This window comes from Lemur catta, unplaced genomic scaffold (genome assembly GCF_020740605.2).
Source record: "Lemur catta isolate mLemCat1 unplaced genomic scaffold, mLemCat1.pri scaffold_140_ctg1, whole genome shotgun sequence".
In the NCBI taxonomy this organism is placed as follows: Eukaryota; Metazoa; Chordata; class Mammalia; order Primates; family Lemuridae; genus Lemur; species Lemur catta.
The window spans coordinates 59,942-87,106 of record NW_025423765.1 but is presented as its reverse complement, the minus strand read 5'-3'; the positions used below and the strand labels follow the sequence as shown (position 1 = coordinate 87,106).

Here is a 27,165-nt window from a genome sequence, read left to right as displayed (position 1 = left end):
CCTGACGGATGAAGTCCCCAGCATGTAGCCCGGGGGTCAGTATGTCTCTTTATTAAAAAAAACATCACTTGACTTTACTCCCTGCCAAGCCTCCACCCCCATCGCCACCCACACCCCGACCCACAACCAGGGACAACGCTGTGTACGTCCTCATCGACATATTATTTAGGGCATTGGGGGGGGCAAAGGAAATACTGGTCCTGTAGAAGAAACATTCCCTCGCTCCACCGGTGGCTCCCTCAGCCGAGTATGATCTTTATGTCTCAGAACTTTATTCTGCTCTCCGTGTTATTAATAGGACGATGACGACTGCACAGGCACTGGCACCCGCACACCCCCACACCAGAAGCCCCGGCTCTCCCCCCCACCCCAATTGCATCAACACCATAATTTTTCTATACCTTGTTCGATTGGGGGATTTTTTTTTTTTTCAGGCAGAGTCTGGCTATGTTGTCCCGGCTAGAGTGAGTGCTGTGGCGGCAGCCTAGCTCACAGGAACGTCAAATTCCTGAGCTGAATCGATCCTACTGCCTCAGCCTCTCCAGTAGCTGGGACTATAGGCATGCGCCACCATGCCCGGCTAATTTTTTTCTGCATGTATGTTTTAGTTGGCCAGATAATTTCTTTCTATTTTTTATTTAGTAGAGACCGGGTCTCGCTCTTGTTGAGGCTGATCTTGAACTCCTGACCTCGAGTGATCCACCCGCCTCGGCCTCCCACAGTGCTAGGATTACAGCCATGAGCCACCTCACCCGGCCCCGATTGGGGGATTTTAACTTTTTGAATTTGTCATTGTAGAAATCAAAGATGACTTCCTAACTTCTTTTTCTATGGAGCTGTTCCATGGAGGCCCAATCTGTCCTTCCATAGGATGGGCCTCAACGACTCTCAAAGGCCAGTGGGGAAGGGGAATGAATCCTAGACATTTTCCCCTTTGAGGCGAGGAAGGCCAGCGTCTGGGTGTTTCAATACACACACCACTCACTCATGTCAGATGGAAAACATGAAAACATGAAAATCAAAAAATAAAGCGTGGAGCCGGCCGGCCCGCACGCACACACGCACGCAGGCAGGCACACCAGATCGTCTGTGAAAAGTGCTGAATGACTTTTTCAGTTGTTCCGGTTGTACAATTTTAGCATGCATTATTTATACACAAACTGACGTGCACACGTATAGGTCTGTCCCTGGTAAAGAAGCCAAACTCAGTAAGATGGATGTCCCTGACCGTGGCCCGGAGAGCCACGCCGAGAAGCAAGGAGTGAGTGCTATTGCCGTGGTCCGGTTACAGTTTGGTTTTCTACATTCCAGGGACATGGGAATTCTGTGTGAAGTCATGGATCGATACGGGGACACGGTGTACGCTGGTTTGCCCCCCACCCCCACCCCAAACGCGAGCCATCTCGAAGCGGGGGATGACGGGGTTTACACTGATACTTGGATGGGTAATGGGTTAAAAAAGATGCAGCTTTGTCTAAACGCTTGCGATCTTTTAAGCTAAGGAAGTCCGTTCATCCGAGCCACTCACTCACGGGACGCTGTTAAGTCAAGGGATGACCCGCAGCTGTGATGGAAGCTCTGTCTCGCAGACAGATAGCCTCAGGCCGGCTGACGAGTTAGCGAAGGATAGCTCTGAGAAGGGAGGGGGCGTGACCGGGTATGTCTGACCTGCCTTCTCAGGGCCAAGCAGTCATCTTTTTAGGGTCTTCCTGGGGTTCCCTTGGCCACGAGTGGGGGGATCGATCCATCCATTCAGCCTGCTGGGGAGAGGGAGGGGTGAAGATTTTAACGCATTTCCCAACCTGTGTAGGCAGCGGCAGGAGCGGGACAGGAGCAGTTGTCATGGTCGTCCTCATCGCCACCGCCTCCGTAAAAACACCGAACGACGTTTCTCTATGCACGAAAGGTGTCGGTTTGCCTGCAGATGATAAGGGAGCCTTTCTGGGCTGGGCGATAGAATTTTCAAAGTCTGCCCTTGACCCTGGTGACGCCACACCCACCACCTCTGTAGCCACCCGTGGGACCGGCCCACCAAGCCTGACCTAATGCACTTTTGCAGCTATCTGTCGCCCCACTCCCCCAAGGCTAAAGCCCTCAGGGCGTCCCTTCCCTCACGTTCGTCCCTGCTCCCAACTTTGGACCGACTGGAGGGGTATGGAGAGCCACGGGTGCACCCCACGGCCCCTCACGTGGGACGCCCTTCTTGGAGCCGGCCGGTATTCAGCTTCCTCAAGCGTGCCAACCGCCTCCTGTCAGGGCCTGCCTTTCCCCTCTCTCCCCCGCAGGGCTTTCCCACTCCTTTGCCTGCCTTAGACTCTCTGCCAAAGGCAAAGAAAGCACTGCTGGCGGTGATGGCCGCAGCAGTGGTGACACTGACTCTCTTGAGAATGAATGAATGTCTAATGTCTGTCTATTTATTCACACACAGGTGCGCACACACACGGCATATATACCCCTTATTCTCATTTGGGTGATCTGTCTTGATTGCTCTCCACAGAGTCGAGTAGCCTACAAGGCAAATAAAGTACTCAGAATCACACCCCATGTACTCATGGAAATATTCCCCCTCCCCATCCCCATATGGACAGTCCACATCTGAGCCCCCCTTCCCATCTGGATAACCAAGACCAGAACCCACGTAAAACCAGTCACGGTAAGCTGTCAATTTGATTGCATTCCCAGGCCTTAATGGAGAAGACAACCATACATATGAGCCCAAACATTAGTCCCCTAGTTGGGTTCCCTGGACTGGCAAACTTGCAGAAAAACCTCAACAGTAGTAAGAAAGCAAGAGGCAGAGCAATGCAAAGGGAGAATGGCCTTTTCTGAATTTAAAAGCAGCAGCTTCCAGTGAAACTCTACGTCCTATCCTGGTGACGTGCACTCTCTGCTGCTGTAGGGATGTGGCGTGACACTGGCGGGGCAGCCGCCAGCCCTAGTGTGCGCGAGCAACAGCGAGTGTGGACAGTGTCAGAGAGGAAATGGAAACAGACCAGCGCGCCTGGAGTCAGGGGACTGTGTGAGCAGTCCTGTGCCGCTGCACACTCGCCACGGACATAAGGCAAAACACGCGTCTTTTATTCCGATACCACCCAGCAGTCCTCTCTTGGTATGCCCGAACACAAACCAGTACCTACGGAAGACGGTGCATTATTACATTTCAACTGTGTCCATGTGAACTGTGTGAACCTAACCTGCAACCCAACCTCACTGTACCCATTTCCACAATTCACAACCCACTTTCCATTCGAGACAGGCTGGGTGAAAGGGGAACGTAGGCTGTAAAAGAACACGGACGTTTCTATCCTAAAAAGTGGGTAGAATGTTTCAGGCTAAAGTGTCCAGTGCATCTGACCGTCCCATCGTCCCTCCCTCTCCCAGCGCCCCAAACAGAGCATGGATGACATGACTGACTGACAGCATGAGTGGCAATAAGAGGGGTCCGTGCCACCTGTGGGCCGGCTTTCCTGGAGGGTCACCCGCCTACAGCAGATATCACCTGAGCTGGGGTTATACTCTGCATAAGTGCACGGGGGTCACACACACAGCTCCCTGGGAAACTGGGACTGTGTGTGACGGCGGCACACCTTGCTTACTCTGCCCAGCTCAGTCGCCCAGCGGCATCTTCGTCTCAAACACTTACTCTGACAACACGACATGTTAAAGCTACGCCCACAAAATTGAACTCATCCACCACCCCATCTCCTGCCACTAAAGCTGATCGAGGTCTGAAGAACTGCGACAATCTCAAACTCCAAACAGCACCTGGTCCGCACACTGCCCAGTAATTCCCAACCATGGGGACAGAACCCACCACCCTGACAATCAGCAACTGACAATATCCCCAAAGTACCCATCCCATCTATGTCACATTTGGCCATACGACGACACCCCTTGTAACTACCTGTGACTCAGAGTCAGTGCTGTGAGCTCAGTTCAGCCTGCTTCTCACATGGCAAAAGTGTTTCCCATATACGCTTTCCAGTACGTTCCATCCGCCTCTCTGAGAGACACAGCACGGTCACGGTTGTTCTGTCTCCACGTCTCCCACAGTGCTCACCGCCTGACTTAGTGCTCTGGGCTCCTGGCACCACTTTCCTCTTATTTCAATTCAGTGCTCTAAACCGTGTGTATAAAACCAACGCATGTCTTCAAACTCTCCCAGTCAGAAACAAATTATCATTGTATCACGAAAACTTCATACCAATCCTCAGAACGAAGCCCTGCGTGAGACGACGTGACACCGGAGAGCAGTGAGAAGGACGCAGCCACAACACGGGCCAAGAGGGAGAAGGGCTGTGGTGCACACGCAGGTGGGGATAAAATAAAAGAGAGAGAAAAGCTGGAGACGATCACAAAATTGTACAAGATGCATTTTCTTTCTAAATTCAGAGAGTCAGCTGCGCAGCCTGGCAACAGATGTCCCCTCTGCACGTGCAGAGCTGATGCCAGTTCTCCACTCTGGACATTTCAGTCTCTTACCTACATCTACAAACTCACCCCAGTAAGAACGTTTTGCTCCATAATATTAAGCATCTATTTCACATAGAGCACTGCCCTGTGTGTTTCTTACTTTTATATAAATGTCAAAACAACTGCATGATTTTTGAAGCTTCTGTTTCTATCTGAAAAAGTCAGTCCAGTAAAATCAGTACATTTGTCTTAAAAGGAAGACAACAATTAAAAAAAAAAGCTTGGCTAGGTAGTTTCATTCTCTAATTGAAAATGGAGAAAATAAAGTATATTAAACAAAGCATAACTAAATATATCACTGCAGAATTGCTCATATCTTCAAATTAATTTCTGAGAATGATTAGATTATATAAACTATTAGCTTAGCATATTTAGATATTGCATTCTAAGTAACTTAAAATAAAAAGAAGATTCTATGCATTTGACTCAGAGAGCATGTGCAAAAAATTATGGGGCAAAACTATATAAATAGTGATTTAGGATCTAAAAAGTATGTTTTCTAATTATACTCCCACAGAAACTTTATTATAACTATCACAATATCCCAGTGATTACAAAAATGAGAAAAGAATACAAAATAGTAACTATGACAATATCCTCCCAGTATAGGAATTTTAAGTCCCGAGGGAATTGAGATTACTAGAGAAATCATGCCACTCTGTCACCCAATACAATGTTATTTCCACATGTTATCCACAGTCTTAGACATGATGAGACAGTGTAAAGTTGATGACAGGATAACAATTCCTTCTTTACATATCTGTGTTAAACTTTAAAAATCAGTTAGTTATATCGATTCAAACAAATTATGTTCAAACAGTCTTCAGAAAGCATCCGAAAATCCAGTATATGCTCCCTGGTAATACACAGTTGCAAGAACTCCAGGAGCATTTTTCTCGAGGTATCACGTGGTGGGGGCATCCGTGGTCTTCTGATTTCAAGATTGTTGTTTTTAAAGCACCAAATGAGTAAGAAAAGCTTCATCTTTGTCTGCTATACCGCTTTTAGTAAAAAAATTTGTTCCGTAAATTTCAGATTCTGTTAAAAGGTCACACTTAAGAATCGACAAGGCCACATAGGTTGCCTTAAGGCCACAAGTTTCCCACCCCTGTGAGGCTAATTATTTACTGAATGTTGATTGGAAATAATTTATAACATTCCAGATAGGAGTAATCTTTACTTTTGACTGATATCTGTGAAGGCATATTAATTTCTATCACATTAAGTAACATTCAACACTTCTACTATGTATTCTATCACACCAAATAATACTCAAGACTTCTACTTGATTCTACTATGAAAATAACTCAGCATTTTAAGTGGCTAGTTTGTTCCGTGTAAGGACCAACTGGAAAAAATGATTTATTTAGTAAATTCAGATTGGTCCCCTCACTTAAACTCAGAAGAGTCACGTTCTCAACATGCACCATATGCTTATATCCATGAATGTTTTATAATATAAGTCAAAGACAAGCTGCATCTTCCTTTAGATTTTCATCATGGGTTTTACATCTTAATTATACAGCCATGGAAAAATTCATATTAATTATATCCACTTAATATAGAATAATCTCTAGTAGTTCTGATGCAGAGAAAAGATCATATATTTTCATATGAACACTAGAAATTAAGGCACAGCATCAACTGAATTGAGAGCTGAATTACATCAATACCTGCTTTTCAAGCAAGTCAAATACTGTCAACACAAATAAAGTATCGAATGACTATGTTCTTGCTTTTTTTTTTTTGAGACAGAGTCTCACTCTGTTGCCCAGGCTAGAATGAGTGCTGTGGCGTCAGCCTAGCTCACAGCAACCTCAAACTCCTGGGCTCAAGCGATCCTACTGCCTCAGCCTCCCGAGTAGCTGGGACTACAGGCATGCGCCACCATGCCCGGCTCATTTTTTCTATATATATTTTTAGTTGTCCAGATAATTTCTTTCTATTTTTTTAGTAGAGACGGGGGTCTCGCTCTTGCTCAGGCTGGTCTCGAACTCCTGATGGTGAGCGATCCACCCACCTCGGCCTCCCAGAGTGCTAGGATTACAGGCGTCAGCCACCACGCCCGGCCGTTCTTGCTCCTTTGAACCATATGAAAAAATCATATAATTGCTTTGAATTTGGATTATTCTCCATAATAGATATTCTGTTTTGGTATAAAATTTCAAAGTGTTTGTGCTTTAGTTTTTTTATTCTGGGAATCCCCCAATAGAATGAAATTTGCATTTTAATTAAATGCTTCCATTTATTTTATCCGTAAGGTTTCCTTTTCTGTCATATTTTTGGTAATTTCTACGTTATGTATTTTGGATATTATTTTCTTATTTGCTATATCTATAGAGTCTTTCTACTATGAATTCTCTGATGCCGAGTAAGGTATGACCTACAGTTAAAGGCCTTGCCACATTCTTTACATTTGTAGGGTTTCTCTCCAGTATGAATTCCTTGATGTCGAGTAAGGTATGATCTACAGGTAAAGGTTTTCCCACAGTCTTTACATTTGTAGGGTTTCTCCCCAGTATGAATTCTCTGATGTCGAATAAGATGTGAACTATTTTGAAAGGCTTTTCCACATTCATCACATTTGTATGGTTTCTCTCCAGTGTGAATTCTGTGATGTTGAGTAAGACTTGAGGAATGAATAAAAGATTTGCTACATTTATTACATTTATAAAATTTCTCTCCAGTGTGAATTCTCTGGTGCTTTGTAAGATGTGAACTATACTTAAAGGATTTGTCACATTCTTTACATTTGTAGGGTCTCTCTCCAGTATGAATTGTCTGATGAACAATAAGATGTGAAGAACGAATAAAGGATTTACTACATGTTGTGCATTTGTAAAATTTTTCTCTGGTATGAATTCTCTGGTGCTGAGTAAGTTGTGAACTGGTTTTAAAGGCTTTACCACATTCCTTACATTCATATGGTTTCTCTCCAGTATGAATTCTCTGGTGTACAATAAGACTTGAGGAATAAGTAAAACATTTGTTACATGTATTACATTTGTAAAATTTTTTTCCAGTATGAATTCTCCGGTGCACAATAAGACTTGAGGAATGAGTAAAAGATTTGCTACACGTACTGCATTTGTAAACTTTTTCTCCAGTATGAATTCTGTAGTGCTTTGTAAGAAGGGACCTATACTTAAAGGCTTTCCCACATTCCTTACATTTGTAGGGTTTCTCTCCAGTATGAATTTTGTGATGTTGTCTAAGGATTGAAGGCCAGATAAAGGACAAGCCACATTTTTTACATTTGTAGGGTTTCTCTCCAGAATGAATTTTCTGATGCACAACAAGATTTGAGGAATGACTAAAGGATCTGCTACTTGTTTTACATTTGTGAAATTTTTCTCCATTATGAATTCTCTGGTGCTGAGTAAGACGTGAACTACAGTTAAAGACTTTGCCACATTCTTTACATTTGCAGGGTTTCTTTCCAGTGTGAATTCTCTGATGCACAATAAGACTTGAGGATCGAGTAAAAGATTTGCTACAAGTACCACATTTGTAAAATTTTTCTCCAGTATGAATTCTCTGATGTTTAACAAGATGTGAAATATGATTAGAAGATTTGCCACATTCTTTACATTTGTAGAGTTTCTCTTCAGCATGGATTATGTTATGTTCCCTTTGATTTGATGATCGACTCAAGACTTTCTCACATTTACTGAATCTGTATGAATTTCCTCCAAAATGGATTCCAAGATGCTGAGTATGTTTTGAAGGCTGGGTATAAGCTTCTAAACCTTTATTGTATTTGTAAGGCTTCTCTTGAATATGGATACACTGATGAACAATAAGCTTTGAGTATTGAAAAAAGACTTTCTTACATTTGTTACATTTGTAATCGTTCTCTTGAACATGCATTTTCGGATATTTTCTAGAACTATACACTTCATTAGAGGTTTTCTCAGAGTTACGGCAGTGATTATTTCTGTCTGCAATGTAAATATCTTGGTCATTATTTAGGGTAGAACCCTGGCTAAAGGGCATCAAAGTTTTATTGTAAGTGTGATATTTTCCCAAATTATCTATTCCATGATATTGATTAGATGAACAAGTGAAGACTTTCCCATAGTGATTACTGTTGGAGATTTTGGTAGAAGAAGGTATTATGTTTTGGTGGAAAAATAATAAACTTTTAACAAATGACCTATCAAATCGATCATATTTAGAAATCTCACCTTCATTTTTAGATATCACATCTTCAGAAATGTTTGACTGAACATTTAATCCAATTCTGTATTTTAATTGGTCCAAATTATTATTTGGAACATTCATCACACCACAGTCTAGAATTTCCAAATTTTCTTTCTGATAAAAGTTATGCTCCAAAAATTGATGCTGATATTTACTTAGAGAAACATATGGTTCAGCAGAAGTATCTGATATAAATGAAGCTTTTTTCCAAAATGTTTTATGCTCTTGACCTATAGTATCACTGATATTTTCATTATGGGTGGTTGTTCTACACTTGTTCTGTCCATCATAACATCCATTCTGCCCTTCACACTCATCTGCGCTTTCCCAGTCTTTCCGTACGTGTAAATTTTCAAGACCACAACTCACAAACCTTCCCAGTATCACTTTCTGGAATGGAGCTTCTATGCACTTCTTTGTCCACAGGACTTGGGTGAAATGAGAAAATATATCTGAAATATACCAAAAAAATTTAAAATTCCGATTACTATATACTTTACAAATAACATATAGAAAAGTATTCCAAGCTGAAGACATCAGCATGATGACTGAATCAAAAACTTCAGGCCTTTGTTTCTCCATTGATACACCAACTTAACAAAACATGCTTAAAAAAAAAAAAAAGTACAATTTGCAGTACCCCCACAGTGAGCACAAAGCCAAGAAGAATGAAATTAAGAAAGAATGAAATTAAGTCTGTTACCTTTCTGCACCACAGCAGAATGGAATCAGGAAAAAAATCTTCCCAGACCTTGTTTCTCTCTCAGAAAACAAAGAAAAGAATGGAACATGTGTCCAAAGCTCTCAGGTTTTCTGGGGCTACCTAAAGACTGGTTACTGCTTCCTTTAGTATGGAGTGTTAAAGGGAATGGAAAAGACAGGTTGAGTCTCCTGAAAACAGGCATATTGAATCAATGCTATTTAAGGTATGGTAGTAAAATTTCCCATAAAATGCATTATAATCATTAATAAAAGGCCATACTGAGAAAATTTAAGTGAATGAAACTTTCTTATGTTGTTGAGTGTATTGGTACTACTTTTATACAACATACAATGGCTATAATACAGTCCTTAGTAGCTAAGCAAAGTTTTATGTTTCCAAATAAAGGAACAACATAAACATTATAAAATGTCATGTAATTACTGCCATAAAACAAACATTTTGGATTAAATTATACCATCATTTAGATATAGGCTGAGAAAAGAGATATATAAATTTCCATGATTCCTTATTCCTTCCAGTAAACTTAAACTTTCCAACATTTTAACACATGTGGTGTCTGCTCATAATCTAATTCAATTCTTATATTACATGTAAATGTGAGCATTTTGCTTCAGAACTTTTGAATCTAAAAGTCCCAGACAAACTGACATGCAACATTTACAAAAGTGAAACTCACAGGAGAGGACGTCACCAAGATGACAGAACAGGACCTCCCCCCCATTTGTACCCTACAGCGCAATGCAGCAGCCGTGCCCAGATGAAACTGCTTTTGTGGGAGCTTCGGGATCCAGAACTGAGCTTGTGGTGCCCTAGGGCAGCTCAAAACCAAGCAGTAAGGCCGCTGTGAGAGGGCAGGTCCTCACCCATGTGACAGGCTGCCTAATCACAGTCCCAGCTACAGAACAAAAGGTAGCAACATCTCACTGGGGACCTAGTTACGGTCCGCTTTCCCTTGGTCTCGCCATTAGCACCATCTGCCAAGATACCCAGGAAGATTCAGAGCCACCTGTGTCTCAGGTGAGGCCTGATGCCCTTGGTCTTGTCTGTGGCCCCTGACTCAGCCCCAAACCCACTTTCTTCACCTCTCATTAATGGTCGGGGGAAAAGAACTCCCGCCCGCACTGGGATCTTCAGGGAGAAACATCCATCTGTGACCTGTATGTAGCACCACCAAATCTGATCTGAATGTGGATCTTTTTTTTTTCTTGAGACAGAGTCTCACTCTGTTGCCCGGGCGAGAGTGCCGTGGCGTCAGCCTGGCTCACAGCAACCTCCAACTCCTGGCCTCAAGCCATCATCCTGCCTCAGCCTCCCCAGGAGCTGGGACTACAGGTACATGCCACCACGCCCGACACATTTTTTCTGTGTTTAGGACAGTCAGGGTCTCGTTCTTGCTCAGGCTGGTCTCAAACTGCCGATCTCAAGCAATCCTCCGCTTTAGCCTTCCAGAGTGCTAGGATCACAGGCGTGAGCCACCACACCGAGCCCTGAATGTGGATCTTGAAGCAACACTGGAACCCGGCTGCCTCCAGCTGCAGGTAGTCACAGCCCAGGAGCAGGCTGGCTAACCTGGGAGCAGTCTGGAAGCGCATCCGTCTGCGTCCATGAAGGCAGGCCTGCTAACGCAAGTCTCACTGTGGATCTAAGAATCCCTGGAACTCAGTTCCAGTCCCTGTCAGCCAAGGTCTGGAAGCAGCCCTGCCCACGCCAACACCTGCAGGGAGACACGCCATGGACCAAGAGACAGAACCGAAGACTGAGGTCCCAGCTGCAGCAGCCCCGTGAATCAGTCACAGCCCCCTCAGCTGGGATCAGGGGTCAGTCCTGCCCATCCAGAGACCTGGGTGACAGCACTCTCAGAAGCCTGTCATTGAGACAAACTTGCCACACCTATTGTAGAAGCCCCTGATCTGCAGAAACCACTGCAGTTCCTCGTCTCAGCGCCAGTCCTACTGAGCAAGATCTCGAAGAAAGCTCAGTCTCCCCAGGGAATAGACAGGATGCATGAGTGTACGATGCCCTGATAACTGAGTGCTCTGCCAACCACGAATCCGCTACAGTCCCAGTAGCAGTCATGGGACCTGGCTCCATACTCAACTGACTGGAATCTCCGTGAAAATATCATCAGCCCATGGATGAAATATGGCAAGATATTTAACTTCTCAAACTAGTCGATAATGACTGAAAGAGGGGAGTGCTCCTTCATAGTCAGGGACACAAACACAGGAATACACAAATCATAAACCATCGGGCAAACCTGATCACCACCAAAGAAAACTAATGAATCTGTGGTAATCATCTGCAAAATAATGGAGAACTGGCTAACAAAGAATTTAAGGTAATCATCTTTTTGAAATCTCAGATAGCCTGATTGGCCCGAGTGTGTGATGTTTACAACTAATTGATCAGAAACAGTTACAGATTCCTTTGTTCCTTCTCCACTCCTACTGCTTCACTTAACCAGCCTTTAAAAAATAAAAATAGGCCAGGCGCAGTGGCTCACGCCTGTAATCCTAGCCCTCTGGGAGGCCGAGGCGGGTGGATAGCTCGAGGTCAGGAGTTCGACACCAGCCTGAGTGAGATCCCGTCTCTACTAAAAATAGAAAGAAATTATCTGGCTAACTAAAAATATATATAGAAAAAAATTAGCTGGGCATGGTGGCGCATGCCCATAGTCCCAGCTACTCAGGAGGCTGAGGCAGGAGGATCGCTTAAGCCCAGGAGTTTGAGGTTGCTGTGAGCTAGGCTGATGCCACGGCACTCACTCTAGCCTGGGCAACAAAGTGAGACTCTGTCTCAAAAAATAAATAAATAAATAAATTAAAAATAAAAATAAAAATAAATAAATAAAATATCAGATAGAAAAGAACACTGAACTATAACAAAAAAGTTTTCTGTAAAAATGCATGAACAAAATGAGAATATTAATATAGGCATGAATACCACTAAAAAACAAACCCTCAGGGTGAGGTACACCAACGTAGAACTAAAAAATGTAATTGAAAGCCTTAAAAGGATACTAAATCATGGAGAAAAGAATTCAGCAAACTCAAAGACAGTTCATTTGAAAGTAGCCAATTAAAAGAAAAAAAATGCAAAGGTAAAGAAAGCATATGGGCTTTACAATGTATAATAAAGCAAATATATGCACTTTAGGATTTTCAGAAGCAGAAGAGAAAAAGAAAAAAGTGATTATTTAAAGATATAATATCCTTATACTCTCCAAATCTAGAAACGAGTATTGAAATCCAATTTCATAAGGCTCAAAATACATAAAGAGAAACCTAATGAAGACTGCCCATGGAGGTAATTCATCACCAGTAGACCAGTCTTACAAGAACTGGTAAAGGGAATTTTTCAAGTTAAAATGATGGAATGTGGCTGGGCATGGTGGCTCACACCTGTAATCCTACCACTCTGGGAGGCTGAGGCGGGAGGATCGCTCAAGTTCAGGAGTTCGAGACCAGCCTGAGCAAGAGCAAGACTCCGTCTCTACTAAAAATAGAAAGAGATTATCTGGCCAACTAAAAAATATATATAGAAAAAATTAGCCGGGCATGGTGGCGCATGCCTGTAGTCCCAGCTACTCGGGAGGCTGAGGCAGGAGGATCGCTTAAGCCCAGGAGTTTGAGGTTGCTGTGAGCTAGGCTGATGCCACGGCACTCACTCTAGCCCGGGCAACACAGTGAGACTCTGTCTCAAAAAAAAAAAAAAAAAAAAAAAAGATAAAAATTATATCAAGTTTTTTTTCTTATCACAATGGTATAAAACTGGAAATCAATATCAGGAGTAAAACTGGAAAACTCACAAATACGTGGATAATAAATGTGTTCCTGAACAACTAAAGGGTCACAGAAGAAACCAAGAGGGAAATAAAAGGTACCTTGAGACACATGAAATTGGGAAGACAACAAACCAGAACTTCTGGGATGCAACAAAGTAGCTCTAAGACAGAAGTTTATACTGATAAATTCTTACATTAACATAAAAATAAAGATTTTAAATAAATATCTTAACTTTAAACCCCAAGGAACCTAAATAAGAACAAAATAATCCCAATGGTAGTATAATGAAGGAAATAAAGGTTAGAGCAAAAAAATTAAATAGAGACTAGAGAGCCAATGGAAAAGGTCAAAAAGACTGTTGAGTTTTTAAAAGAAAACAAAATTGACAAACTTCTGGCTAGATTAACCAAGGGAAAAAAAAGAAGATTCAAAATATTATAAATGAAAGAGAAGATATTATAACTAATGCCACAGAATTCAAAAATATATATTAAAAGACTAACCATTATATGAAAACAAATTGGATATATTAGAATAAATTCCTAGAAACATGGCCAGGCGCGGTGGCTCACGCCTGTAATCCTAGCCCTCTGGGAGGCCAAGGCGGGTGGATCACTCGAGGTCAGGAGTTCGAGACCAGCCTGAGTGAGACCTCGTCTCTACTAAAAAAATAGAAATAAATTATCTGGCCAACTAAAAATATATATAGAAAAAATTAGCCAGGCATGGTGGCGCATGCCTGTAGTCCCAGCTACTCGGGAGGCTGAGGCAGTAGGATCGCTTAAGCCCAGGAGTCTGAGGTTGCTGTGAGCTAGGCTGACGCCACGGCACTTACTATAGCCCGGGCAACAAAGTGACACTCTGTCTCAAAAAAAAAAAAAAAAAAAAAGAATAAATTCCTAGAAACAAGCCCACCAAGATTAAATTATGAAGAAACAAAAATACTAAACAGACCAATGAGAAAGGCAATTGAGAGAATAAATAAAAATCCCTCAAAGAACAAATTTCAAGGCCGAGTGAGTCCCTCAGTGAATTTTATAAGCATTTGAAGAATTAATGTCAATACTTCTCAATCACTTCCAAAAAATTAAAGGGAGGAAACACTACCAAACTCATTTTACAAGGCTATCAATACCCTCATACTAAAGCCAGATAAGGACACTAAACAAACAAACAAAACCTACAAGCCAGTATCCCTGATGAAGACACAAGCAAAAGGTCTCAACAAAATATGAGAAATCAAATTCAAAGAATCACACACCATGATCAAATGGGATTTATCTCTGGGATGCAAGGATGTTTCAACATACACAAATCAATAAAAATGATATACCATAAAAACAGAATAAAAAATAACAATAATATAATCATCTTAAAAGTTTTATTAAAAACATTTGACCATATTAAACATACTTTCATAATAAAAACTCAAAATAATATACATTCAAATGTATGTACCTGAACATAATAAACGCCATGTATAAGAAGCCCTTGGATACCATTATACTCAACAGTGAAACACTGTAAGTTTTTCCTCTAGCATCAGGAACAAGACAAGGAAGCCCAATCTCACCACTTTTATTCAGCATAGTACTAGAAGGCTGAGACGCAGTAGTTAGGTTAGGGGAAAAAAAGGGCATTCAAATCAGAAATGAGTAAGTAAAATTCTCTCTGCTGGGACATGAGGTAATCTTCTCTCATAAATATAAAACCCTAAAGACTATACCAAAATCTATTTAGAATAAATCCATCAAGTTGCAGATCACAAAATCAACATGCAACAATCAGTTGCATTTCTATACACTAAAATAAACAGAAAAAAGTAAACAGTCCCATTTACAAAAGCATAAAAAAGTTTAAAATTCTAATGTCAATTTAACAAACAGGTGAAAGATCTGTTAGCAAAATCTGTAACATATTGATAAAAGTAAATAAACAAATAAATGGAAAAATACCCCTTGTTCATTGATTGGAAAAAATAATATTGATAAAATGTTCATAGTACACAAAGCTACAGATCCAATGCAATTCCCATTAAAATTTCAATGGCATTTTTCACAGAAATAGAAAAACATTCTAAAATTTCTGTGGAACCACAAATGACCCCAAACAGACAACACAATTTTGAGAAAGAAGAACAAAGATGCAAGTATCACACTTCTGAAGGAAACTATTACAAAGCTATGCTAATCAAGAGTGTGGTACTGACATACAAACAGACACACAAACCAATGAAACAGAAAAGAGAAAGCAGAAATAAACCCATGTGCATACAGTCAACTAATTTTTGAAAAGGGCACCAAGATACAAAAAGGGGAAAGTATTCAATAAATGATGTTAAATAGTACCTATCCACATGTAAAATGAAATAGAAGACAAAAAAAATTAACTGAAAAGGGATTAATATCAAATGTCAGACCAAAAACTGTATAACTTCTCAGAGAAAGCATAGGGAACAAACTCTTTCACACAAGCCTCATCAATGACGTTTTGGATACAAAACCAAAAAAGCACATGCTACAAAACAAGAAAACAAAAGCAAAAGCAAATGGGAATACATAAAACTAAAGTTTCTGCACGGTACAGGAAACAAGGAACAATGTGAAAAAAAAAAAAAACAACCCAAAGAGTGGAAGAAAATATATCTGATGAGAGTCAGTGGAACGGCCCTGCAAGAAATGCTAAATTGAGTCCATTATGTTGAAAAATGAAATGATGCTAAACACCATAATAAAATCACACAAAATTATAAAGTTCTCTGCTAAAGGTAAATCTATACACAGATATAGAGTTCTCCACTATCATAATGATGGTATACGAAACTTTTAAAATTTTACTATAGAATTTTTTTATAGTGGAAAATTCTGTTAATAGATGCACAATACAAAAAATTACAATTTGCGACATTCATAATGAAGGAAGGGAATGTAAAGAGGTATAGTTTTTGTATTCAGTGGAAGTGAAGTTTTATGAAATTAAAGTATATTGCTATAACTTTAAGATGTATGATATAAATTCCATTTCTCAAGGTGATCACAAAGAAAATGCCATAGAAAGTAAGTAAAAAGTCATGGCTTATCTTCTGATGCTGGGAAAAGAATAAAAAGAAAGTAAAAACAAAAACAAAAAAATAAGCAAGCCAAAGGAAATGGGAAAGGAATCAAAGCTTGCCACTACAAAATCAAAAGGACAAAAATTAAGGCACTCTGAGTGGAAATGGGGGAAAATATAGCTACAAGAAACAGAAAACAATTCACAAAATGTTGATAGTAACTTCATTTCCTTCAGTAATTACTTTAAATAGAAATGAATTATACTCCCTAATGACAAGAAATAAAATGGCTGTATAGATTAACAACAAAGAAGACAATATAACATGCTGCCTAAAAAAGATTCACTTTAGCTGTAAGGAGTAAAATAGGCTGAAAATAAAAGGATAAAATTTATTCCATGCAAATAATAACCACAACAGGGTCAGGTGGCCATAATTAGATAAAATGCACTTTTAGGTCAAAAAACTGTTGCAAAGGCAAAGGTTAATATTATGTAAGGGTACAGCTGATCCATTTACCAGCAATCTATAACACATAGACACACACACAGAGTTCCCAAATATACAAAGCAAATATGGACAGAAGTACAAGTAATACACAGCAACACAATAATTGTAGGAAACTTCAAGCCCCACTTCCAATAATGAATAGGAAAGTCAGATAGAAGACCAATAAGAAACAGGAAATTTGAACAATTTTATAGGCCAATCAAACGGAATAGAAATACACAGAACTACAGTCAAAAGCAGTGGCATATACAATATACTACTCATATATGGCACATTCTCTTTGGACTCATAACAAGTCATCAAATTTAAGAAGACAAATCATACAATTTTTCTTTTCTGAACAAATGAAACTAGAAATCAAAACAAAAGAGAAACTGGCAAATCCAAAAATATGTGAAGGTTAAAGCCACTTTGAAACTTTGAACAAATTCTTTCCCAAGAGTCCAATGACTTAATATTGTTAAGATGTCAGCATAACACACGGTGTTGAACCAATTCAAGGGAATCTCTATAAAAATCTCAACGGTGCTCTTTCCCCGCTGCCGCACAGTGCTGCGGTGGTGGAGGCTCAGGTGCAGTCAAGATTCGGCTGCTCCCGTAACCCGTGGGCACGGCTGAGCAAGGCATGGCTGCTGGAGGTGGAGTGGACACTAGAACTGCACACAGGGCTGCTGGAGGCCACCCTCACCCACGATGGCCTTGCCTGCATGTGACATTCACAAATCTGCCAACGCCTCAGACGAGGGCCACACCCACCTTTGTGTGCTTGTATCCAACTACCCGGAACCTACGTATGTCAAGTTTGTAGAGGACCTTCGTGCTGAACACCAAATCCACCCAACTAACACTGATGACAACAAGAAAGCGGGGGAATGGGTAGGCCTGTGTAACACAGACAGACAGAGAAAACCCTGTACAGTGCTTGGTCGTAGTCGTGTAGTAGTTAGGGATTCTGGCAAAGAGTCTCAGCCCAAGGATGTCATCAAAGACAACTTCGGATGCCAGAAATGAACGAATACAACTGTGGCTCATGGTCCTCAAATAAAAAAAATCTCAATGGTACTTTGACAGAAATACAAAAAACTTCCTAAAAGAAATTGTAGAGACTGTGAATAGCCAAATCCTCTTTACAAAAAGAGGAACTACCCTTTCTGATTTCAAAACAAAGCTACAGAAATAAAAACAATGGGGTCCTGGCTCAAAGACAGATGCACAGATGATGGAAAAGAATAGAGAGCCCAACAGAAAACCCTGTGTATACAATCAAATCATCTTTCACAAGATTGCCATGGCCACACCATGGGAAAGGAGAGCCTTTCAACAAACGGTGTAAAAACTACACGTCTACATGGAAAAAGTCGAACCTTACCCATGCATCATATACAAAACATATCTAAAACGGCTTAAATACTTAAACATGAGAAATATAGCTACAAACCTGTTGAAGGAAAATATAGAGGAAAGATCATGATATTAATCTTTGCACATTTTCTTGGATATGACATAAAAAAGGGACATCAAACTCCAGAACTTCTGCACATGAAAGAAAACATTTTGTGGAGTGAAAATACTACATAAGATATTGGTGACAATATTTTCAAATCACGTATTTGATAAGTGTTAATATCTGGAATATATAAAATATCTTAATGCTCAAAACAACAGAAAGTGAATAACTTGATAAAAAATAGACAAAGGATTGGACTGATATTTCTCTAAAGAAGAGATAAAAATGGGTAACAAGGATTTGAAACGATGCTCAAAATTAATAGCCTTTAGAAAAATACAAATAAAAACCACAGTAAGATATTACTTCACAACTATTAAAGTGGCCACAAAAAAATAACCAAAGACTAACAAAGCTATTGGGAATGTGGAGAGATTGGTATGCTCGTGGGGAAGAATGAGCAGCCACTATGAAACACGGCATGGGGGTTCCTCAAAACATTCGAAATGAAATTATCATCCGATCCCACAATCCCACTTTGAGTAGGTATCCAAAGTATACAACGTAGGAGCTGGAATTGATATCTGTATACCCGGGTACAAAAGTAAAAGGTGGAAGCAACACAGATGTCCCTCGACTCATGACCAGTTAAAGAAAATGTGGCACCTGCATACAATGCAATATCACTCAGACTTGGAAGAAAACAATCTCACCACAGGCTACAGTGAGGAGAAACTTTGAGAATATTATGTCAACTGAATAAGCCAGTACCGAAATGACAGATAATGTATGAGATATCTTCAACAGCCAAAATCATAAAAACAAAGTAGAATGGTGTTTTTCAAGGCCTGGAAAGAGGGTAAAATGGGCAGTTCTTCAATGGGCACCAAGTTTTAGTTCTGCAGGATATAAAAGTTCTAGAGGTCTTGTGAGTAACAATGTGAATATAATTAACACTACTGATCTTTACACTTAAAAATTTAACATGGTAAATTTTACATTTTTACCACAATTAACTTTTTAAATGGATAACTAAAAGAGATACAAAGTTAAAAAGCTTTCCAAAAATTAGCTTCAAAGCACAAAAGTATTTCTCTCACATGAAGAAAATGGAGGTTCATCAGTAAACACAGAGAAATTAAGACTATTGCCATGACTACTCACCGAGGCAAGATAAAACAGACTGTTGACAACAAGCCAGAAGAAGAAATATACAAGAAAATCCATGAACAAAGTTAGAGTCATATCTATAGAGACAAACAGACACACACACATAAAATTTAGTTGATAGAACTATGCCTGATTCATATTTTAATTAAGCTCCACATTGACATAAAAGTATATAAACAAAGTTGTAAATCTTTCTTCAAAAATTATAATAAACAGGTAAAACCAAAAACACAATAAACTGATGCCAAGGAAATGACCCCCCGCCCAAAAAACCCAGTAATATGATAATGCAAAGGAAGAATAAAGGAATATTTATGAATAAAATTCTGCATGCAATATTGTTATGAATTTAGAAAACATTTTTCTAAATAACTACAATGACTGTGGACTCCTGGGGAATAGGAATCTTGAATCCTTGGCATGCAGTGTGCAGCAGTAAAATTTTACAGAAAATGCATTACAATCATTAATGAAAAGCTCTAAGGAGAAAGCTGTAATAAATAAGCATTTAAAAGACACTAATGGCCCGGGCGCGGTGGCTCACGCCTGTAATCCTAGCACTCTGGGAGGCTGAGGCGGGTGGATCGCTCGAGGACAGGAGTTCGAGACCAGCCTGAGCAAGAGCGAGACCCCCGTCTCTACTAAAAATAGAAAGAAATTGTCTGGCCAACTAAAATACATATATGTAGAAAAAAATTAGCCGGGCATGGTGGCGCATGCCTGTAATCCCAGCTACTCGGGAGGCTGAGGCAGTAGGATCGCTTAAGCCTAGGAGTTTGAGGTTGCTGTGAGCTAGGCTGATGCCACAGCACTCACTCTAGCCCGGGCAACAAAGCAAGACTCTGTCTCAAAAAAAAAAAAAAAAAAAAAAAAAAGTTCAAAGTGGGAATCACATTCTATGATGCCTAATGACACAGTACATTTAAGAAATCTAGGAAGGAGTGGATACACTTAGATGCATTACAGTTCAGGAAAATGGAAATATAGTTTAAATTATTAATCTCAGTTTATACCATACTATAAAAATTTGAAGTTAAAATATCATTTTTATATTTAGGAAGATTCTTAGTATTTTAATGAAATTACTGGGTATGAATTCCGACAACATAGCAATGGAAACCTCCACATGACAGGAAAATACAAAACAGAAAATGAGCGTCTGTCGCTGGTGCTCCTGGGATTTCTGAAGCAAATATCAATAACACCACTACTCACACACATTTCAGACACCATGCAATAAGGGAAGGTAAAAAATACTTCCAAATGGAGTTCCTCAAAACTATGCAGATATTCCCATGTCCCCAAAAGCAATGGAAGAGGACGCAGATCATGCAGTTTCTCATAAGCCACGAAGAGGACTTCGGCTCTCACTGTAACCCTGAGGGAAGGTCACTGAAGGGAAGTAGGGTCCCTAGAGAATGCAAGAGCATGGGGCAGAAGATGCCCCTAGGTGACAGCCAGAGAAAGAAACCCAGGCTTCTCAGAAACCATCTCCATTCGAGCAGAGATTCCCAAACTACATTTTAAGGTCTGGCTTCTTCCCTGAACTTTGGCCCTCTCACCTGTGTCATCTGCCGCATTCACTCCCACCTACCTGGGTGTGTGGCTCCTGCCTCATGTCTCCTCACAGGCCCGGGCTCTTGCCTGTGCTCCAGACAGGAAATCAGGTCCAGCTCAGAGGCAGCAAGACCTGTGTCATTAGAAAGAGGCAACGTGACTCGTGCCAGGATTCTCCAATTACCAACCTCGTACTGTGCTTAGTAGAGAAGAAAGAACATTGTAGAGGTTCTGGAAAATTAAACTCCAAATACTGTTTCTTCACAGAACCAGGAGGATATTTAGAAATTATTTAAAACTTTGTGAGTTCTTAGTTCCACTATCTAGTATTTAAATGAAACACTGGTGGTCAAAATTGAATTTTAAGGTCTGGACAACAATGTTTTATGCTACCAAATTTTTAGACTTGTCACCCATCTGGAGTGAAGTATACAGGCCAGCTCACGAAAGGGAAGGTTCATATCAAGATAAAACAACTTGAAGATTCTCCTTTCTACACCAGCAAGCCCCAAAGTGTTCCTTGAAAGCAGTTCTTGTTCTGAAAGTCATTCATGCAAAGCAGAAATTCCCATACAACATTCCATAAGAAAATAAAACCCTTAGGGTGCATTAAGACTCCTAAAGGAAGTCATCCTCACCCACAGAGACCAGGTTTGCGTAGTTCTCTAACATCACATCCCGATGCAAATTCTGCTGAGCAGGGTCCAGGCACGCCCACTCCTCCACAGAGAATTTTATGGCCACGTCCCTGAATGTCAACAATCCCTAGGGGGAAAAACGTATTTACCAAACAGCCATGGCCAACGCTCTTAATTTCACTAAAGGTGAAACGAGAGAGGGAAGAGAAGTGGCTTTGACTTACGTGAGTGACTGGAATTACCCAGCAATTAACACAGTAACATCCTCTAATGCATTCTCTACTCTGGGGACAGAGGGCAGCAAAGAGATCCACAAAACATGCAGATACTGTACTTTTGTGCATGATAAAGTATTCATATAAATTAAGGGCATCCACAGAGGCATATACATTTTTGAGTGCTGTATACATATACACATCATATACAATAAGCTGTATATGTTTCTCATGTGGAAAAGTCAAGGTGAGTTAGAAAGGCATGACTGAAATTTCAATGTGCACGGCTGTGAACTGGAGATCGTACTGAAGTGCAGATTCTGATTCAGGAGATCTGGAGTGGGGCCTGAGTTTCTGCATTTCTCACACACTCACCAGTAATTCCAACTCTTCCAGCCCATAGAAAATATCTTGTCAAACATACAGCAAGTAGTAGAACCTGGGTTTTATCCTGGTTCACCTGACCAGTACACAAAGATGAGAGCCTTCATTCTCCAAAGCAAGCTATAAGCCAAAAAGCAAAACCAAGAAAAAGGAGAACTGCCAGATGAAATGTGATGATTTATGTACCTCCCTGAGTAAAACTCCCCATGATACTTACTGACAATTTAGAAAATCATCACTACAGTAGAGGAGTCTGTCAGAGACCGCTTTAACCGAGTAAGTAAACTTCACACCAACTGTTAAGACCGTAAGTTTGTGTCAGGTGCTGATGTGCACAGGACACCACATCACTGCTGTGACATTACTGGCCACCAATAAATACCTATACTGTGAATCCAATCATAAATAATATCAGTTTTATGCCAAGTTCAAACCACATATATATTTCCCATGTTCTGTAATCGCTAATGGTTTATTTTATTTAAATAGTCCCGCAGCATCCTACAGAGCACAACTCTTCCAATTAAACTGTTTTCCAGAAATTTCTGAGTTATCTGGGGCAATTTATACCATCCTCTTTGAATGTGCCTTTTAAAATCCTGTTTGGCATAAGGATGACGGGGCATCCACATGCGACCTCACAGGACAGGTCCCCCCACTGACAGCTGAGGACCCAGCCCCGTGCCCCAGAGGATTCTCCGGTATCCACATCTTCCCGTGCTGCTCTGTCAGAAAGGGAGCATGCTCAGTCCTGCAGGCCACAAACTCACGGTGGGAACTGTGCAGGCTATGTGAACAGCCTGCATGGAGAGAAGGCAGAGAAGGCTCTGCTATGCAGGGGAGGAGGATTTTAAGGAGCCCTTGAGTATCTGAAGAAGAATGGAAACTAAGTAGTTGAGACAATCTTGTTCGGCAGAACCACCAGAAGCAGAGAAGCAAAGGTTTGCAAATCCCAAATACAGGACATTCTAGCAGTGAAAGTGGACACAGCCCCTGACCTGGGAGAACTTACCTGAGAACCAGCCATTTCTTCCTCTTCCTCCGGCCTCTCTAAGGCGCCCTCTCAGCTGAGGTCATCTGCACAGGTCACAGCTGCATCTTGAGAATGTGCATGTCAAGGCCTCAGCGCGACCCCTCCATCTGCTACCACCACACCCGCAGGCGGAAGGACCCTGAAGCGCAGAAAATACGACATTCACCTGCCCTTTGTCACAGTAGAGAATCGGGGACACCGAGCTCCCACATAAATACCAAAATGTGCATTTCTCCTTCCCTGCCCTCAGGTGCCCTCCCCTGCCACAGACACCGGCAATTTCTGCTGCAGCAGCGGGAATACGGGCCACACTGGTTTCCCCCCAAGCAAACCCAAGCAGCGCCGGTCCTGTGACCTCGACTTTGGAAAAAAGGCTGGACTCAACTCTCATGAACTGATCTGGGAGCCCACATGCTTGACCCTGGCCTCACCTCAGAATCACATGAGGCAGGTAATTAAAACCACATGGATGCTCCCACCCTGACGAATAGAATCTGCAGGGTGGGCACAGGTGACCGTGTTCCTTCAACCTGGCCATGGAGTAGAGCTGAAAGCCTGGGCTGTGCTACTTAGCTGAGCATCACGTCTCAAGCTTCAGTGGACACATAAATCAACTGTTATTCCAGGTCCCACTTTAAGCAATGTGATTCAGCAGGTGTGGAGGTGGTCCATGGATTGGGCTTTATTCACAAGTCTCCTGTTAATGCTAATGTTGCTTCCTCAGATATGTGAACAGTCTCCGCCAGCTAGAGACAGCAGGCACAGCACCAAGTTCCTTACACCCAACACTTCCATCACAACATAAATAATTCTGGTCCAAATGAAGACCACCACCCACCGTCCTGAAACATTCTCTGCTGGCCCTTTCAGGTTTACGGAGGCTGCAGAAGGCAGCTCTATCTGAGGAAGCCATCTGGAAAACTGCATGGACACGTGCATTAAGGCGATGCTGACTGACCACGCCCTGAGTGCTCCCAAGTATGCTGCCTGCGGCGTGCTGGGACCTCACGTTCACTGTGTGAGTTCACCCTCCTAACACCCTGGGGGTCAGGCACTAAGCGTCCCATAATTCCTAGCAGAATCTAGACTTTCGGCCCAGCTTTTTCATTTTTCTTCTCTGCCACTGATGAAATAAAAACTGTACAGAATAAAAGATATTTCTTTTCCCTGGTAGCATTCCCAAAGCTAAGCTCTGGGATTCTGTTTGAAATACCCCAAAATTGAACTGAACTCAGAACCTTACACCACTGACTCTGGGGAAGAAATAACATAAAAAAGAATTTTTTAACAAATGGGATATACGACTAGATTTTTTTTTCCCTGAAAGCCACCTTGTTCTTGCCCCTCTTTGGAAATATTTTATTATCTTTCAGGCTCTACTGATAAAACACAGTTTATAATTAATGAATAAATCTTTTCAAGGTGACGTATTCAGAGAAAGGTGATGGTGAGTGCAGCACAGATACGTGTGACTCCAGTGTCAAGTCAGACCATCTGATCACTCTGGAAATCCTCCCACCCTCATCCTGCTCATCGAAGGACTCAGTGACCACCATCCCAGGGGACACTGTGCTGTGCCTGTGTGCCGGAAGTGCAAATGTCTTTGCAGATTTTTGCACTGCCTGACTTGAGCATGTTTTCCTTGTCTTTTGGTACAGTTTTCCCTCCCTTCAAAAGTCTAAAAGAACCCAGAGGGCAGGAATCATTTCTGCCCTTTCCTCCCAATACCAGCACTTTACTGGCTAAGCACCAATGTGTCTCCAAAAAAATGGAAGCTCAGATTTAGGAAAGAAAACCTTAATGTCCCAGTGGGTTAGCTTTTCAGATGAAGGGTACAACGGTAGACTCCTATCAGCACCAGGGAATACAGCTGTTCTCCCTAGAGGAAACAGCCCCACTCCTCAGACTGTCCTCTGGGAGAAACTGACACAGAGCTGACATGCACCACATGTTCCAGGAGACACGGTCACTGTGGGTATCTTGGGTCATCCCCAGACAGTTGTGAAACCAGGACCAGGAAAAGACACAAGGATGGCTGAGGACACGTCACCCTGTAAAGTTTTCAAAGGGGACCTCAACCTAAAGATAATCTGGTAAGGTGTGTGAGCCCAGGGAAGATAAAAGGATGAGGAGCACATACAATTTTTACAGGGGAGTGTCAGGTAATTTATTCTCTGCTTTACGGTCCTGTGAAATGTTTAGAAACAGAAAACAAATATTTTAAAAAAGCCACTCACAGCCCTGTGAAAAAATAATTAAAATATTTTGTCTGCTTGAAAAATAAATATAGGACAAATAGTTGATAATGTTATGAGTTGGGGAGGGGTAGCAGGCATTTAGGAATGTGGGGAAGGAACCGGAAATTTGGGATTTCCAACAGGCCCTGTTAGAACAGTTAGGCTGGGCAAACTGGATTTGAGTCTTGGATTTGAGACCCTGCTTCCCATATATTTGGAAAATGCAGGGAAAAGCAGTCCCTTTAGGGAATTTTAAGATAATTAAATAAGGAGCAATTAAACTGAAGGGGCCATACTGCTCTGGTTCCTACCTATGGAAACCTAATTCTGACTCAAACGCATCTCCTGTAAATACAACTTAAAAGGAAAAAAACTTAGGCAAACAACTACAAAATGCCCTAAAACTCTGATTACAAAACCCGAAAACAACCACGTGGATAGTCCAAATAAACCCGCTATAACCGTACCCAATAAATTGTTTAATTTGGTTTGCTTCCTCGTCCGCCTCATAAGTCTTTCCTTCAAGCCCCTCCAGTGGCCCCAAGACCTCAAACCACGGTTGGGGACGTGCAGATTCACCAATTACTGTTTGCTTAAATAAACGATTCTAAGTTTCCACGCTTCCCCAGTTTAACTGTTAACAGGACGGAGGAGGGACGAGGCCCTCACGGACTACGCCTCCTCTCCCGCACCAGCCCCGCACAGCGTCGCCGCCGTCCCCGGAGGACCCTCCCGTCGTCCCCGCACAACCTGGGGAGACGCGCGGCCGCCCGGAGCCGCTCGGGCTGGGGCCGCAGGACACGCCGGGCCGGGCCAGGACGCCCAGGGCCCCGCTGCCCGCCCGGCCCGGCCCCGCCCCGCGGACCGAGGGGACCGAACGCCCCGGCGCGCCTCGGCCCGACCTCGGTCCCGGACTCCGGAGGCGAAGCCGGGAGGCCGCGTCCCCACAGCCGCTTCCGGCCGCCCGCCCGGCCCCCGCCCCCTCGGAGCGCCGACCGCACACTCGCCCCGTCCCAGCTTCCGGGGCGTCCCCGCGTCCTCCCTAGGGACCCCCAGTACCTGCAGGTCACGGGTGACACGGGCTGCGGCAGAGACACCTGGGCCCCCTGCAGGAGCGACAGCGGAGCGCGGACGCTGCTCCGAGCCCGGCGGAAGAGACAAAGGCCGCGCCAGATCCCGGAAGCCGCCTCCTTCTTCCCGGCTGCGCATCTGATTGGACAGCTCTCACGTCGGCACGCCGGATTGGATAAGGCTCTAGGCCCCACCCCTCCGGCCATGAGTGACGGGAGACGCGGTCAAACCAGGGCTGAAGGAGGCCGAGTAACAGGTGTTTCGCCCTATGTAGCTTTAAGTGTTCTCACACCAAAACATGATAAGCATGTGAGGTGTAATGCATATGTTAATTAGCTTGATTTAGCGATTTCACATTGTAACGTATTTCAAAACATTATATTGTACACGTGAATATGTTCAATTTTATTTGTCAATTTAAGTAAGTTAAATACTAAAAGGGAAAACAAATTTATTCTATGAAGCCATTGTTACCCAAATAACAAAGCCAGACAAAAGCATCACATGGACAGAAATGTATAGACCATTATCTCTTAAAAATACAGACACATATTCTCAAGTATAGTAGCAAACTCAATGCAACAACATATAAACATGATTGGACGCATTCACCAAATTTTTATCTGACAAACGCAAGTATGGTTTAACAACTACAAACAATGCAAT

General features: G+C 42.1%; 1 protein-coding gene across 2 annotated transcripts; it reads right to left on the bottom strand.

Moving 5' to 3' along the window:
* Positions 1 to 1,703: 1,703 nt before the first annotated feature.
* Positions 1,704 to 26,591, bottom strand: LOC123629350 (zinc finger protein 736-like). Of its 2 annotated transcripts, XM_045539114.1 has the most exons (6): positions 26,488 to 26,591; positions 23,171 to 23,330; positions 21,560 to 21,686; positions 20,959 to 21,054; positions 9,050 to 9,128; positions 5,408 to 5,474 (listed from the first exon to the last, which is right to left on the bottom strand). In XM_045539114.1, exons 2-6 carry the CDS (start codon positions 23,183 to 23,185, stop codon positions 5,426 to 5,428), a joined length of 366 nt encoding a protein of 121 aa, XP_045395070.1. In that variant the 5' UTR covers positions 23,186 to 23,330; positions 26,488 to 26,591; the 3' UTR covers positions 5,408 to 5,425. The 2 variants fall into 2 exon arrangements, with proteins under 2 accessions (XP_045395071.1, XP_045395070.1); XM_045539115.1 differs by lacking the exons at positions 5,408 to 5,474; positions 9,050 to 9,128 and adding an exon at positions 1,704 to 1,760.
* Positions 26,592 to 27,165: the final 574 nt, after the last annotated feature.